This window comes from Symsagittifera roscoffensis, chromosome 6, assembly GCF_963678635.1.
Source record: "Symsagittifera roscoffensis chromosome 6, txSymRosc1.1, whole genome shotgun sequence".
NCBI classification, from domain to species: Eukaryota; Metazoa; Xenacoelomorpha; order Acoela; family Convolutidae; genus Symsagittifera; species Symsagittifera roscoffensis.
Genome location: NC_087067.1, coordinates 38,839,796 through 38,857,040, shown reverse-complemented (window position 1 = coordinate 38,857,040; position 17,245 = coordinate 38,839,796). Strand labels below are relative to the sequence as shown.

Below are 17,245 nucleotides of genomic sequence, written 5' to 3'. Positions count from 1 at the left end.
AAATCTCAACTTAGAACCAAGTTAGCATTCTCCCCCACTGCTCGTTTTGTCATTTACACGCGTGGCGAATTATCCCGCTCTATAAAATTCTTCCAAAAAATTTCATAGTTTGGCAATACTTAATTTATCAACAACTATTCGAGGCCATTTAAGTGGCAGTCGTAACATTCGAGGCTTTGCCCTGATACGAGCAGTCTTGTTTATGAATATCTTAAAACTTTTCTTTTATCTTGAATGTATTTACTGAACTATGACTGTTCAATAAATGTTCAAAAAGATCGGAAGTGAACACCTGCTGCAAAAAATTAGGGTGATATTTGTTTCATTGCTGCAATGATACTTTCCAAATTCTGCGGCCAGAATTCTTGGTTTTCGTGTTGACTTTTCTGTAACTGCTATTTAAGAGGGTCATATTGGAATGGAAAACAATCTATATGTTTTCTCAGATTGAATTTTAAACTTGAAAAAAATGTGTTGCCTGAGTTTCCCAAACTAATTTTAATGACATTTTCAAGTGCGTTCTTAGAACTTTCCATGACTGTTTTTTTTGGAATTGAAGCTTTTTTTCTCTAACCGTTTCTATTTGTGTTCTAGGTCTTTTCACAACGGAAAACTGAGGGAGCTTCCAAATGGGGTCTTCAATAAACTAAAGGGCCTGAAAGACCTGTAAGTCAAACTGAAAATTTTACCATTTTGACACTAACTAATCTCAATGACTGCGTTTATTTTGAAAGACTTGTCAGTAGTTCCTTTCAAAAGTGTTTGTGCGATAAATTGGAACGTTTTGTATACAAGATTGTTACTTGTAGTTTACATATTGTCAAGATTCGTATGGGAGTTAATCAAAATGTTTGGTTGTAGAAATGCCCATGCCCTGACCTGTTTATTTAAAAGCATTCCTCGTAAATTGGGAAGGATTTTGTGTAATGAGGAATAAGTATTAGTTTATATAAATAGCGGCAGAGCAAACATTAAACTATTTGCTTGTTACGCGGTGCTGAAACATTGAAACCTTGGCTTCTTTAAGCTGACCAACCCGCGGGATTTCATGTACTCCGTGGATCGAATTGTTTGGAAAATTGATTAATATTGCCCAGGTGTTTTGTAAATTATTTACCGAAATCTGCTGTCTGAAAATTAAACTGACGGCTGTGAAGAGCACAGGCATCCTCACACTAAACATGCAATCGATTTCTCGATTTGTTCCTCCTAGTTTCAAATAACACTGCACTCCCTGCCGAATTGGATTTAAACTGAAACTTCAGGAAGTGAAAACTCAATATTTCATGCCTGTTCAGAAATCACTTCCTGAAAGCTCTCCCGTATTCCTGTCAATCAAGTGGAGAAAACGCTTGCTTTTGTTGACAGGCGTGACTGAAAGGCCATTTGTTGTTTTTCTTCTTAAATTAAACTATCATATCATGCTGGAAGGTACAAAACGATATACCAACTAATTTTGAAACACTCTGAAATATCCAATTATACTAATTTTCGCAGAACTTGAAAATAATTCTATGGCTAATATTAACATACAAAATAGCTTGAAAATAGGATTTTTAGATATCAGAACTTTAAAGCAAATGTAATGTGGTCAAAAAAATTTTACATATTTAGCAATTTGTCGAAGTTGATAAATCTACTCTTTCGTTGATGATGTTAGACTAAATGAGCTTTCTTCTAATCGGTGTGGTGTAATGAATAATGGATTTGCCTTATTCCACATCTGTCCGTCAGTCGATTTAAGCGCCAAGTGGCACAAAGCAGACAGCTACATACCCCCCCCCCCCTCCTCGCTGGACTGGAAAAGAGAAAATCCCGTTTTACGACTTACCCGTGTGTCACACTAAACAACACAACAAAACACCACTGCCATCAATCACCCCCGCAATACCTGGTCTCGCTTTGTCCGCTGTAGTGTTTTAAAACAGTCCCCAACAAAACAGCAGGCTCAGTCTTATTGTTGAGGGAAGAGAAATGACGGCAATAAAAATCGGAGGAAATCTGTTCCGTTTTGAAGGGAAGAAGAAAACGTGTGTTCTGATTAATAAAACTTAAAAAATAATCCAAAATTCAAGTTACATTTTCTAAGTGTTCGCATACTCTCGTTGTTTTTTGTTTCGAACAAGAAGGGGAAGGAACTTACTATTCGTATTCTTTTCCATGCAAATCAAATAGTGCAAAGACATTTTTACGCAGTCGGTTGATATATCATATTCATGTGCTTCGACTGCAATCAGAATTTTCGAAAAAAAATGTTTTTGTCAAAAAACTGTCTGCTGTTTAATTTGAAAGCGTTTGCATGTAGTGCCTGAGATTTTTTGATAATGTACGAACCCCTTTATCTTTTCGACAAGTAGAAAATACGTTTCTTTGGAATGATCTTTTTGATAATATTGCTGAAATTAAAACTGCGTTGGAAACCTGGGCTGTACGCTTTAAAAGTTCGTTGACACCAAAATCCCAAACAATTTCTTTTAAAAAAAGATGTAAAATCATAAAAACGTCGCTACACGTTTAGAGCTATTTTGAAAACTCCATAAAAACTAGTAGATTATTCAGAAGAATTAGACACTTGAAAAGAATGAGTTATAAATCGACATCTGCCTCCAAATGTCACTTTTTGACTTAAATACGGAAGGTAACTGATCTATTAGCTTGTGAATTGAACAGGTGAAAAAACATCTGAAAATTCATCCCTTTAGACAAATAATCAAATCAATTTCCCTAAGCGGCAAATATTTCCTGTTTTTAATTCCCATTTCCACCTTGCATGCTTGAATAAAATCAACTAGTGCGCGTGATTTATATTTCTATGCTTGTTAAACTTGACTTACAAAGTTGGAAAAAATTTTGAAAGTTAACATATGTTTTAATAATATATTATAGATGTATATTTGAGTTTAATAATTTATTATAGATGTATATTTGAAATATCTTAAACAGCCTCCCTTTTTCTATATCCAAACTCAAAAATTTAAGATGCATCGATTTTTAACAAGCTGAAGAGTTTGACTGAAATTTATTTTTAACATCATATTTTTATTTTCAGGGATCTTTCCAACAACCAGCTGTCGTTCGTACGCAGGGAAACTTTCGAGGGTCTGGAAAACTTGCAGAGGCTGTAAGTATCCTTTAAAAAAATTAACTTTCGATCCTCAACTGAGCACTCGGCCTCCAATACACTACACTTTTTACAGCCTTTCTGCTTTTAACCGATTGTTCAATTTTATTAAAAACTATTTCATGCCTGGCAGGGCAAAATAAAAACAAATTTGTACTTCAAATTCAGCTCGAACTCAAGTGAGCAAAAGCCCCTGAAGTGTGAACACAAATTGGAAAATATTTTAATAGGAACATATTTTGGAAGGTATATGTAAAATTTGATGCAGATAGAAGTATTGGAAAATTTAGCCCTCTTTTTGGATTAGTTATAGCTATTTTATTCCAGATTTGGATGGGCGGGAATATTGTATTGTCTGAGCGAAATACCCTCCCTTTGGAATAGTTGTTTGTTTTCAAAAATGCTAATTTTAACCCAAGTTTTTGTTCAAACAAATGCGGATATTGTCCGCGGGGCCTCAAAGTACAATCCAAATATGACTACGTCTTTTTGTAAATTATTGAACCTTTGCGTATTTTGGGCTACGATTTATCTTTCCTGTTATTTTTGGGGTTCGCATTTCTCAAAATGAATTATTAATGAAACATTCTGAGATGACACGCCTACTCAAATCACCTAACTGTTTTTAGAGCTGAATTTAACCCGTTAAATGAACTACTAAGTAATCTATTTCCAATGATATCTTAGTAATGACTGATGAATAATGTTTAACACTATTCTTGAAATGTAAAATCAAAATTTGTGCTTCTAAATGAGAATAAAAAAAAATTTTCGATGAATTTGACTAATCAAAGAAAACTCGTAGTGAATCACGTTTCGGTGTCACTTTGAAGCTCTGTTAGTCTTGACTTGGGTTCTAAAAAAATTAAAAAGCTGACCTCTTACAATTTATTTCTACTACAATTTTAACGTTATTTTAGCTAGTAGTAGCTCTCTTTTCTACGTTCTTAACCTACGTCAATCACCCTTTGCTATAAAAAAAAAATAACAAAAAATTGAACAAAAATTTTAAAAAATGAAAACATTGGTCAAATTTTTTTTTTGATTTTTGAATTTTTATCGTATTTTTTTGGAGTCTCAAAGCTCTGTGCTACCTGCACAGCAACCAGCTATCCTTGTTATTAATAATTGTTTTGAATGATTAGGAAATAGTTGTTGAAGTTTTACATAACAATGAAGCCTGTGAAGCGTTATTTGCCATTACAATCTTCAATTGTATTCCATTCCTGAACCATCTCCCATCTGACAATTTCAATAAACGCCATCCTAGCTAACCAGTCTCTAACACTGGGTGCAATAAAAGTGCCAGTTAAACGCACCAGCCATGCGGGCAGTTGTGTCCCCTATATATTCTGATAGGTCTCCGTTTTCCGCACCGTTTGTAACAATTATTGTCCTCTCATTGTTCAAGAAGGGCTCATTGTGAGAGGGACTATTTTATTGCGCTGCAATGGCGCGAGACGTGTTTTTATTTGAGATGTATTCAACGTCACATCTTTTTTCTTGTGTCAAGATTTGTGATTCTCTTAATGCTTTACAATTTTTTGCTCAAAAACTGGACACAAAATAGTTCGATAAAATATCAATTTTGTTTGCATTTAAATCATAAGTTGAATGATAAAATTGAAAACTTTAAAATAAAAATTCTTTTCAAGAAATTGACAAAAAACAACTATTTTCAAATTTTCAGTAAGCTTTGTTGGCCTCAAGTTTAATCCGTTTATATATCTTTTTCAAGAAAAAGCACGCGTCTTAAATCTTCTATCTAATTAATAATAGATTAGACAGTCAGACGAGAGACAATATGAATCTGTTTTACCTGTTTTCGATGCCACTATTCTTTCAATTGTTGTGCTAATTTGAATAAATTTTTTCCTGTTTCAGAAACCTGTCTGGAAACTTCATGTGGACTTATGACCCGGATGTTTTGAAGTTTCTTCCCAGTTTGAGAGTTCTGTAAGAGTTCATTTATTTAGATTTTTTAATCGGAAAATAGTTATAAACGAGAAAAATACAAAAATTTCCACTAATAGGATTGTAAAGATTTTTCATGATGTTTATCATGATACTTTTTCACGATGTTTTGGTAATGAGGAAAGTTGAGCAACTTTTGAGAATAGTTAGATTTTTTTTTTCAAAATTTTGAAATGTTGACGGACAGTTGTGACATACTTCAGATAGCTGTTTAGTTCAATGATTGTATTCGGACCAAAACTCAAATCAACCATGCATTCATGCATTCGGTTGTAAAAGTTAAAACTTTTAAGTTGGAAGGTTTTAACGTTATATTTGAGATGCTGACACTTGTCAGAATGATCCGAATGTTCCGATTGATTGCTGAGTCAGAGAATAAACGGAATGAAACAATTAAGTTAAGGTTGCTACTGTTTTTTTTTTCATTTGTTTTTCTGATATGCTTTTATTTATGTATTCATGCTTTCAGGAGGTATTCGAAGTTCAAGTGATCAATTTTAATAATTCGTGTTAACTAATTAGTTATAATTACAGGGACATCAACTCCTCCCAACTAGCCTGCGACAGTGGTACGAAGGGACTGAAGAGGTTCACGGAGGAGAACGAAGTGCAAGTGCCTAATCACGTGGTCTGTCGCAGCCCCCCTCAGCTGCAGGGCAGGCCATTCGCCCAAGTGCCCACCAAGGAGTTCAGAAGTGAGTATCAAATCAGGATCTACTTAACAATCTTTTCTCCTCCCTATGTTATCTGCCAAAGAATCTTCATCCCTGTAAATAAAAACAGTGAATTAGCGAGTAAGGGGGGTATTGTTCAGTAAATCCCCAAATCACAATCTTGGAAAAAAAATGCTGTTGTGAAAACTTTACAAGCATTTAAGAAAAATGAAGCTTGCTGCGTATATTATTTCCCCTAAGTAATTACTAAAAAGATTGCATCAGACAAAATTTTTATTTTAGTCGCATAAAATATAATTTAATCTCAACCTAATCTAGAGGAACTCTCAATTTCATCCATTTTATTTTTTTTGTCGAACTGTTTTCTAAAGACTGATTAATTTTTTTTGGAAATTTTCCAATCCAGGTCTAATCAAGAGTGAAAGAGCTGCAATATGAAAAATCGCTTGACCTGTGGCTTAACTAATTTTCCTTGAAAAAACAACATTACCTAAAAACAGAGTTATTTTCCTGAGGTTGAAGTTTTGTTTTATTTTCACAAAGTGTTTCAACAGTCTCTTCAATAAATTAGGTCCATTCTAATTTGAACCAAATCGTAAAGTAACTTTTTCTTTTTGATTGATGTTTTTGTCAAACTTTCATTAGGAGTTTATCTTTTTGAATTAATTGACAGAATTGTCATATGTTGTTTGACGGAAAAATTGCGGAAAGCAATTTCGAATTCTTGTTGATAGCATAAATGTCATATTTTAAGCACCCCCTTTTTTCTAAAACGAGTCACTTGCTGATAGTTTTTCAATAATCTATAAGATATTGAAGTGTTCGAATCTAGTGTGTAAGTGTCATGATTATTTTAACAGCATCTGTTTTTTGTAATTTTGCATTTTAAGAAGAGTATTATTGAAGTGATTAATTTTTCTGCCATAAACAAGTGTTCAGTTTAGCCAAATTTGCTCGTGTGTAATTGTGCGAGTAATAAAAACAAAACTAAGTTCATTTTTGATTGACACTCTCAAGTATTCTGGTGACGTTAAAACACACAGCGGCACCTTTTCAAATCACCACATGTTTTCGAGATGGTCACAAAAATCCATGAGTTAAAATTGGTTATGCTGGTCATGAATTATAATAATTTGCGAATCTATGGTGCTTAAAACCATGGTTCAAGCTAAGCTTGTCCTTAGAAACGTAGCGGTGTCAATGTTATGGCTCTTATTTTTTCCTGTTACCAAAACTCCTGCTTGCTCCGCGCCGCTAAAATAAGTGATTTTTTCGTACTTGTATTGATAGATTAATTGAAAAGCTATTCTTATCTTACTAATGAGGCTCTTTGACGTTTATTTGACAATCGATAATTGTTCAAATAATTTGTTTAATCAAACGAAAAAAAATGGTTTAAAAAACCAATCCATGAAGTTCGAAAATTCATTTATCGAAAACTTCAAACCGTTTTTTCAGTAATTGGCCGCAAAATTTTCAACAAAAAACTTCAATCAATGCCTAGAACTGAAGAAACATAATTGAATCTAACAAAAACAGCTTTATAAAATATTAGAAATACTGCCTAAATCACACAATACTTGAGGTTTTGGCAACATCGTTCATAGAGAAATAATTTAAAGTTCAAATAAGAACTATTGAAGTTATGGAAGAACTGTGAGAATATGGAATTGAACTATTTTTTACTTCTGATTTTTTTTTTCAGTTCAGTTCATTTCCTTTGTTAAAAGGAAGACAAACCCCACTATCGAAACTATCGAACAGCAAAAGTGTAAAGGTCACAAAAAAACGTGATCGACTTCTAGTTTCGAAAATGGATTTTAACTTTCAGGTTTTCCGGCGAAATAAGAAATTTAGTGTCAATCATTAATTGTTGTTCTTGAAATTCAAAAATGCTTAAGGCCATGTTTTTTTGACGTTCGAAATTTAATTTTTTTTTTGAAAAACAAGTCAGTATTTTTTCTTTTTACTTGCGTTCATTTACTCTTTTCTAACTGTCTGTTGGCAATTTTCTATGGTTCATTTTCATCAATTTTTTTGTTTTAGACTATGACTCATTCTTCCCCGTGTTCGAAATGTCGCCTTCAATTCGTCAAATTGTCTTCGAAGACGACGAGCTTCCTCTTAACTGTTCCGTTTCAGTCAATGCACGAGATATGCACTTGACTTGGAAGCACAATAATAAAGTAGTGCCTACGGCTACCGCAGTAGCCGAGTTGAAAAGTCAATTCGCGACAGATTCCGAACAGCAGACGAGGTTCCACGAGACTCTAGTCGAATTAAAGGGAGTGCTAACTAGTATGTTAGTAATATCGCAGCTAAAGCACGAAGATACAGGACAATGGCAGTGTACAGTTAAAAGTACGGGTGAAAAAATCACTGAATTGAGTTTGGATGTTATGGTACTTGAGAACAGTGCGATATTTTGTCCAAAAGAAACTACTGAAAACTCAAAAGGTAGTTTCACGTGGCCTAAAACAGTCGCTGGATTTTCGCATCCACAATATGTAAGATGTCCACATGGAAAAAGCGCGGGCTATTCTTCGATGGCGGGAGTCCCAAAAGCGACCCGCAACTGCGACAACTCGGGTCGATGGTCTGTCGTGGACCACTCGGCGTGTGCTTTTGCGAACCCGATTTCGAGACAATTGGCACAACTCACAAAGGTTTGTTCGAAATTAACTCTCACTCTCCGGAGAAACTTTACTTTACGGAAAATTTGACTTTCCTTTATGAAAACTTTAATGACTTTTTATGAAAATTTTAATGGAGATTAGTTAACAAAAAAAGATGACTAAATTTGGTTTAAGCTTGAAATTTTGAAATTCCTTTTATAAGAAAAAATCATATATTTTTTTGTCAATTAATGAATTTTTCAATGTTCCGAAATCACCAACCTTAACTGTTGAACTTAAAAAAAATTGATAAATACTTCTGATTTATGTGCAATTTTTGCAGAGCCTTTTTCAAACTCATTTCAGATAGATTTAATTTATTTTTTGTTCAGGAGGTTATAACAAAAGAAACATATTTGGACATTCTTCGTCAGCTAGTGGACATAACTGCAAATGCAGTCTCGGTGACTAATGTGGAAGACATCAACTTCGTCGCCCAAATCGTGAACAATGTCTGGAGATTCGTGAACGAAGACGACATGGTTTTCATTGCTGTATCCCACACCAAGGTACAGTTTTGTTCTAGATTTTTCTAGAATAAAAAATAATAAAGTAGTGAGGTTCTTACATAATAATAAGATTTTATGGTCAGTCTGATGTTGAACTAGTTAAAATTTTCTATCGTTTTTAGAAGCAAGCAACGTTACTATGTCTTAATCTCGGAAGTTATTGGGTTTCAATCTATTTTTGAAAGTCCAGAAAAGTTTTTTTTTCGACTAACTCGACTAAGATTAGCTCTACCGAAACACTGAAAAATCCCATTTTTTTCGAAAACTCCCAATTGCTGTTTTTTGAGGCGCGCACAAAATGTAATCATAATGTTCAAACTGTGATAAGTATAAGGTTTGTCAAGCTCTAACACGTTCGCTCCTGTCATAATTGAAGTCTCTCATTGAAGTCTCATTACAGTTAGCTCACGACGTCTGGTTTATGAATGGTTTAACTGAAGATCTGTCAAGATTAGTGCGACTTAGAGGTCTCCAGTTAGTTGAAGTGAGACTTCAAATATGAGAAAGAGCTGTTGATATAAGATATAAGTGTGATGGATCGAATATAACACTCACTAATCGTTTTTCTTTTTGCGAAAGCGATGATTTTAATGAAGTCCAATTTATAACAATTAATTGCAGATAATTCGTGTTTTGGCTAAATGAGATTTATATAATACCTTTTTTCGACCTATAATAATTAGTCCAGGGCTTAATAACTGATTTTCTACGAAAAGGAAAACTTAGTGTCTGACAACAATATATCATCAACTGCATTTCAAATTTTTGTAGTCGAAGTTTTTTTTCAGATCACCGATCACCTTTTGCATCTCGTCAGCAACTTGCAGTCAATCAATCCAGAAATTCTGCTCAAAGCTCAGTCGGCTTGGAAATCGTGCAGTCAAATTGTGAAAAAGTTGCAAAATTTTGCCACTTTATGTTCAAACATGGCCGATACGAGCTTTGTGTCTTCGGCGGAAAATGCAGTACTGAAAACGGTTCGGATAAACGCACTTGATGCTAATCGAAACCGTAGATCCGTTGAGCCTTCTGATGGTCTTACATGTGCGGTTATTATCAAGAGAGGCAATTGGGCCGACGGCCACGTAGACGACTTGAACTCGGTGTCTTTCGAGGACAGTGAAATTAGATGCATATCGCCGGTCGAAGACTTGACGGAGTATATAAGTGATTTAACATCAAAACAACAGGTACATAAATTTTATTGCACTGATTACAATCTAAATTTTGGTGCGAAATATCAATATAAAAAGATATATTTGAAAATAAGTGTCTGGAATCACAGAAAATTTTGTAAAATGTTAAATCATCAACTTCGGCAGAATAGAAGTAATAAGATCATGAGATTCTGATTTTTTTAACAAAACAACGAGGCAATTTCTTTTTCACTAACCCTCGCAGTTCCTTTCATTTAGCTAATTCTTCCAGAAGATTAAACTTATTGTCTTTTTAAGGTGGTGATAGCGGGGCTCAAATTAGATCCCAAACTGTTCCAAGTGTCCGACTCCAGATCAGTGCAGCAGAACCACTTCTTCAAAGTGCACCTCATCCTCCTCAGAAATGCCAGTCTCTTTCCAGAGGAGTCCAAAACCAGAAGGGACCGGGACCCTAGATTCCTCTGGTTTCAAACTGGACCCGTGCTGTTGTCTAGTGCAGGTAAAAGGAACTTCTGTTCATCAAAGTTTCCCATTTATTTTTAAATAGCCAAATTATAGAAATATTTTTAAATAACGGATCTGCAAAACTGTTCTTGTGGAAACTTTCTTATAGAACTATCGTTCTTGTAGAAAGCAATTACGATTTGCTGACTGATGTAGCTTTGTGAAACTAGTTCAGGTTAAAAAGTTAGACTTGAGTGTTGATACATGTCAAAGAAATGCCCTAAATTTTTTATCCCAATTGCACTCTACTTTCAAACTAACGTTCTGTAATTTCTTTTTTCTAGTTCTTGGCGACATGAACAACTTGGGCGTTCAAATCTCCCCTTTGCAGCATCCTAAAACTGAAGTTGCACTTTTAACTCCTGAAGCACACTCCAAAATTGACGCTCAAATCGACACTTGGTCATTTGCTAAACACACGTGGAGCGACAACGGATGTAAAGTTGAGGTCAAATTCAACGGACTGTTGAACTTATCGATTGCCGAGTGTCCAAATATCGGAATATACTCCGTGTCTCAGCCGAGGTTCGGGGAAGTTAACCAGGGCGTGTACTTTTGGCACTTCGTCCAGCGAATGGAGGCGCCAGTCCAGATTGGAACCGGAGTCTGCGTGCTGTTTTGTCTGTTGATTGTGATCACTTTCACCATTTTCCATCGGTGAGTCATTAAATCATGAAATTTTGCCATTGAGGAAAACTAAAATTCGAGTTGTATACAATCATAATAGAATGTTTGAGGGTATCTTTCAATTCAACTCATAATAGGATCCAAAAGGCACTCAAACTTCGATAAATTAGTGGTGCTAAGCAACCTGACCGAATTAACACCAGGGGGTTTTCCTTGAATATTTTAGTTTTAAACTAAAAATGATTTTCAAAAAACAAATATGACATTGTTCTTTGAAAAACTGCAACGATAATTATGCATGTTTCAGACAAATCGCACTGAGTTCTCTCTCGATGCACATTGTGGTGAACATTTCCACCTCAATCATCCTGCTGTCTTCTCTCTTCTCGTGGGGACTGTTTTTCAACCTGCAAACTCCCCCTTCTCTCATCAGCTGCAAACTCCTCGGAATCACCATGCACTATTTCACTCTTTCCACCGCAACTTGGATGCTCATCTACTGTTCCGACGTGTGTCGTTTCTTCGAACAAGCCAGTTCGCGGAAATCAAAACTGAACGCGGAAACGTTCCCACAAATAGCCCACGACAAACCGCCTTCTAATAACGGAGGCCAAAATTCAAACATTAGCGGGTCGTCGCAAAACATGTCAGTAGCTTCACATAGAAGCAAGTCAGCTAAAAACGGAAATTTTGAGGACTTGGCGGAAGAGGGAAGTCACGTGACAAGAGCTGGGAAATCAGGAGCAATTAAGTGCTACATTTTTGGATGGGGAGTTCCGGCTGTGCTGTGTGTGGCGACGGCACTGGCAAGCCTCGCAATTCACGGCGACAATCAGTTGTAAGTGAAGTCCTCAAAACAGATTTTTGTTTTCAAATTTCAAACCATAAAAAATAAATGTCCGTGAGCAAAAGAAGTGCGAGCTGAATTTCAAATTTTACAAATGTTGTTGAAAATATTCAGAATTGGTTGTAAAAAACACACTTGAGTTTTTATTTCAACTTTTTTCGTTTTAGCTGCTGGGTGGAGAGCAAACTGGTCATTGTATCTCTAATTGTGCCAGCTGGGGCCGCGTGTGTTATTTCTGGCGCCATTTTGACCCGACTTCTAATTTGTGCACCAGAAGATTGTTACATGCAGTCGGCAATCAAACACGACTCGTCTAAATGCGGCGACCGACAATCGAAGTACGGAGTTTCGTTGAATCAATGCATCGCGATGCACGAGAGGTATCCGAACAACAACTCGGCTTTTAACTCGCAGCAGAATCTAAATTTGCCGAACAATCATAGCGGATCTTCGGTATTGTACTACCCGACAACGACTACCGAACTTCTACACGACACGAATAGTGCCTCGGTATGTTGCAAGCCGACGAGTATCGGCATGAATAAAACCGAACACGACTACATGTTGTCGGAAGCCGAGAGCTTAGTTCAAGCTGTATCATTGCACAGCAACCAATCTAACGGTGGCGGCGGTGGTATCGTCAACCATGGATCGAATGATATCGTCCATCCAATGCAAGTTGTCCCATCCTCGACTTTTGAGCCAGCCCATTTGAGAGCCTCGATGGCGTTTAAGACCAACAATTCCGGAATCACTCCAACTAAATACCCCGTCCCCCAAAACCCAAGGAGCAAATGTCATTATAAACTAAGAGCTGCTATAGTTTTATTCGTTTCCATGAGTCTCAGCTGGTGTTTTGGAGCTTTGATTTTGTTCTACGACAAGCAATGCCATTGGGTCTTCAGTTACTTATATTCCGCTACAACCGCGTTCACCGGATTTTTTCTCTTTCTGAATTACATAATTCTAAGAAGTGATGTAAAAAACAGCTACTATGCCTTGTTTTGTAATCGGAAACTAGTAGCCAACTCAGCTAGAAGTCATGCGCACTCAACATACCAAATGCGAACATACCCGACCCATTTTTGCTCCGACCGAAAATCATCACAGTCTAGTGTCGAGTCGGGCTACACGAAGTCTGGCAACTATTATGCCAGGAGAGCTAAGTCGGGTCGCAGCGCCCCCACCCCGCATACCGGATCATACTACCTGGAAAATGCGTCGAGGAATTTGGAACTTCAAAATGGCGGTCAGGTATCCAATATGGGAGGTTACCCATTCGCAACAAACCCCGCTATGAACCAGGTTCTGATTTCACATAACGGAAGGATCATGGCAATTAACAACCCGAGAGGAAATATGTCGCACGTGAGAAGCGCCCACGCAATCAACCGAACTATGGGCACGACTTCAAGGTCAGGAAGCAGTGTGCGAGAGTTCGATCTGGTTAGTCTTCCGGAGCATGTTGCTGTCACTGGAACCAATTCCAACAATGTCCAGGCACCACATGTGAGTCATGCTGGACACCATACTATGAACAATACGAGGTCACAAAACAGTATAAATGAGGTCATGATGGGGTCACACATGTCTAACAACGGGCAACACTCGGACCATGAAAGTCAAAAGAGCAATTTGACCCCTGGAGGTCACAATACACCTGTATCGACTGCTCAACAAAGTGGAAGAGTCACTCCAAGCTCTTCTGGACCATCTGGGTGTCTTTACAAAATGGTGGCAGGTGTAGATGTCGGCTCAAAGCAACGCCAGCCGCTAGGGTACGCCAGCCAGAAGTCTAAGAAAGACCGAAGCACACCAAACTTAACCAAGCGCAGATCCTTTGAGCACCAAAAAGTCCCCAAGGGGTCCAAAATGTCACCGGGACAACATGTTTCCATTCCAGTTCCAGTCGCTGCTATTTTACCCGTGAGGCAAAACATCACCCCAGATATTCTAAAAGTGTCAAGTAGTACCGGCCTTTTCTCCGGAATGTCAAACACTTCGGGTTCTAAAGTCGGCATGGATTCCGAGGATAACGACAGTTATTCCAGTTCGGATGACGATGAGAGCACCTGTTCATTTCCAGGAAAGCAGCAGTTCCACAAATTGATCCCAAGCAATAGCAGAAGCACAGTGCTAAGCAGCGACAAAGCTGACAGTTGCGTTTAGCCGAAAACTATGTTCATCACTTTCCTCAAAACTTTGTCTAAAAACTAAATCTAAATAAATCGTGTCTTGTTGTTTTCAATCAGTTTCCGGGTTTTAAGGTGCTTCTGTATAATATAATTTTAAGAAACATTTCAAAACTGATACAAATGAATTCAGATTAAATCTACTTCATGAATTAGCTATAACAAGCATCCCTTATGGTATGATATCACTTGTAAAACATTTGACTGTCGCATTCAAAAGTTGCCTTAAATTTCCTAATTACAATCAATTTCCTGGTTAGTAGTTTACTCCTTGATTAGTTTCGCTTCGAGTAGTGGTTTGTATAACGGGTTTATTATTCAGTCACAACTTGCTAGTCCAAGTCGAAATGATGTGCAGTTTCTACTCTAAATGTTCCTAAGTCTAATTATTTCATCACTTTTTTCAGCACTTGAAGATTAATAAATCTTGAGAAAACATCACAATTTTCGATAGACAAGCCAAAGCCATTGATTGAGAGTGAGGCAGTTTGACTTTGCTCGGAAAGCCTCTCCTTTATGCCAAGCTGTATTCGAAAATGACCTGTGATTTTACGCTTGCAATTTAAACTATTTAGTTATTTTTTAGTTAAAGAATCATAGGGCCTGATCTGAGAATTGGTTAATTTTAGGTTAAACATTCGGTTTTTCCTCTGAACTTCTTATTCTTAGTCTCTAAATTTACAGTGCCGTTACTCTTCTTTTAAACTTGGGACACTTAAATAGGCGCGTAAAAAACGTATAAAAAGGGTTTTGTTGTCTTCATCTTGAAGACAAAAAGTAGCTCATAAACTGCTAATTTTAGGTTTGACTAAAAAAACTCCTCTTTTTAGTCGAGGATCACTTAAGCTTTCAATTAAACATTCCAAAAATGAAGAGCGAGGATAACCTTGATAGCGTTACCTGAAAGTTCATAGCATTTTAAAAACAGCTGCAAAACTAAAAACCTAAACTTGTGAAATTTCTGAAATCAAAAATAGATTATAATTTTTGATATCCTCTGGATTCTCACATCCATAAAAAATCACCGTTAGAAATGTCATATTCTTTTTTGCAGTGAGCGTCTGTGCGAGTGAGTCAAACCGTGGCTCTTTTTCCTTTTCTTCTCACCTGCGAAGTCTTAAGTAATTTTTTGTCACAGTTTCTGGTTGTTAGAAAAACTAATATGCGGACTAATTATGACATGAAAAACATATTGGTGTTCATACTTGACTTTAAAAAACCCATGTTTACACCATAAAACAAAAGCGGTTTAATGGATTTATGCTTGATTACTGCTAATGTGCACTGTGTTCAATTCAATTCATATGTGTGTATATATAATATTTAAAAAGAAAAGCACCAAGTTAAAAGGACTTTGCCTGAACCCTTAACGCTTCCTTGGTTAGATATGCAACCTTTCAGATCACTCCTGAATAATTTCAATAAGCCGAAGCTCGAAGAAACTGAGCAATATATATGTTTGGGGTAGTTTTTCTTATTCAGACCAAACTTGAAGATATGGTCCCTCGAGGGATCTTAGGGCTCTACGCTAACCTGCCACTAGACCGACGGAACTGCTCGTTTTATATTTAACACGAGCTAAGGCGCTAACTGGTTGAATCAGTTCCATGCACACTCAAATTGTAACACTTAAGTTTGATATTATCAGCCTAAAATTCACAGTTTTGCTAAAATTCAAAATAAGAGACCAATTCAATGGCCGTCGGATTATTTAAGGTTTTGCCTTGATACCAGCAGTCATTTTTAAATATGGAAAAACTTGTGGAAATACTTTCGCCATGCTCTATTCCTGTTTTAACGAAACAATAATCTAAACATGAAATTGAGGAATGCGGGGAAAATTCGATATACATAAACATACAAAAACATAATCAAATTTTGATACCAGCGTGTGTTTCGGTTGTTTTTTTCTGCATTCACATTCCACAACTGACCAGCATTTTAATGGATGAGACTTCATGTTGATCACATAGAGAAAAATAATTGCAAGAAATAGCTTGAATTATACTTACCTGGGTTGTTTCTGACCAAGTTAAAATTTTATAAACACTTTTACTAATTGTGAATGACACTGTTCACATAGATTCTAATTTAGTCAACATATTGACACGACCTCAAGCCAAAAAACATTTAGACGGAGTTTAAATTTTTGATAGTAGCCGAGGCTTAAACTGTTTAAACGCATGAAAATCTTGCAAAATGAGGTCATTTTCATTGTTTTTTTTTGCGAATATGGCCAAAAAAATATGAAATAAACTTTTTTTAGTAACAAAAAATGATCTGTAGTTTTTTCGCATCTTGTAATCAATCGTTTTTTCTCAAATTTAAAAATTAAAATCTGAACAAAATAGGTATTATGAGGTATTTTATAGAAATTTCATCGTTGCATAACAACTATGAAAATCATGAAACCTGTACCCAATTATAGCACATAATTATAATTTAAATGCCATTTTGAGCCTGTCTTAAAAACCTAATCAGTTTTAATTTTTAACCGACTATGATAGAGTATAAACAGTGATGTGCATTTTTGAAAAATCTGATTGCAAAAATCCAAACAGATGTAAGAACAAATCTGGTGTAAGAACAAAAATGTAATCTGATTTTGTAACTTCAGGATTTTGAAAATTTTCAAACATTTTCATTTGTGGAGGGATGGCGCGTTGTTTATTCTCTTTTTTATTCGTTTTTCCAGGTCGACAAAAGAACTCAGCTCGTCGTAGATTTCGTCGTAAATTTCTCACTGGAAACCTATTTACCCGCAAGACCATCTAACAGTAAAAATTAAACAGTAGTTTGCAATGAGGGACTGGTAGTTGAACACCTTAAAAAAGCTTAAAAAATTTAAAAATGCCAGTTGCGAAATAAACTTTTTTCAAAGTATAAAAAAACTGCGTTCAGAAATTTCAGTCGCAAACACAATTTATTGAAACGGTTGAGTTTGAAATAAGGTTCAGCATTTATC

The 17,245-nt window shown here is 36.1% G+C and overlaps 1 protein-coding gene across 2 annotated transcripts in view; it reads left to right on the top strand.

Annotated features, from left to right (window-relative positions):
* LOC134847550 (adhesion G protein-coupled receptor A3-like) overlaps nucleotides 1-14,824 on the top strand; it is a 54,646-nt gene extending 39,822 nt beyond the window's left edge. For both annotated transcript variants that reach the window (XM_063864618.1, XM_063864617.1), the window contains 11 exons: nucleotides 595-666; nucleotides 3,050-3,121; nucleotides 5,006-5,077; nucleotides 5,630-5,790; nucleotides 7,816-8,435; nucleotides 8,777-8,953; nucleotides 9,742-10,143; nucleotides 10,408-10,609; nucleotides 10,899-11,271; nucleotides 11,549-12,079; nucleotides 12,256-14,824. In XM_063864618.1, coding sequence (XP_063720688.1) covers nucleotides 595-666; nucleotides 3,050-3,121; nucleotides 5,006-5,077; nucleotides 5,630-5,790; nucleotides 7,816-8,435; nucleotides 8,777-8,953; nucleotides 9,742-10,143; nucleotides 10,408-10,609; nucleotides 10,899-11,271; nucleotides 11,549-12,079; nucleotides 12,256-14,257 — 4,684 coding nt within the window. In that variant the 3' untranslated portion in view covers nucleotides 14,258-14,824. The remainder of the gene's footprint in view (nucleotides 1-594; nucleotides 667-3,049; nucleotides 3,122-5,005; nucleotides 5,078-5,629; nucleotides 5,791-7,815; nucleotides 8,436-8,776; nucleotides 8,954-9,741; nucleotides 10,144-10,407; nucleotides 10,610-10,898; nucleotides 11,272-11,548; nucleotides 12,080-12,255) is intronic.
* Nucleotides 14,825-17,245: the final 2,421 nt, after the last annotated feature.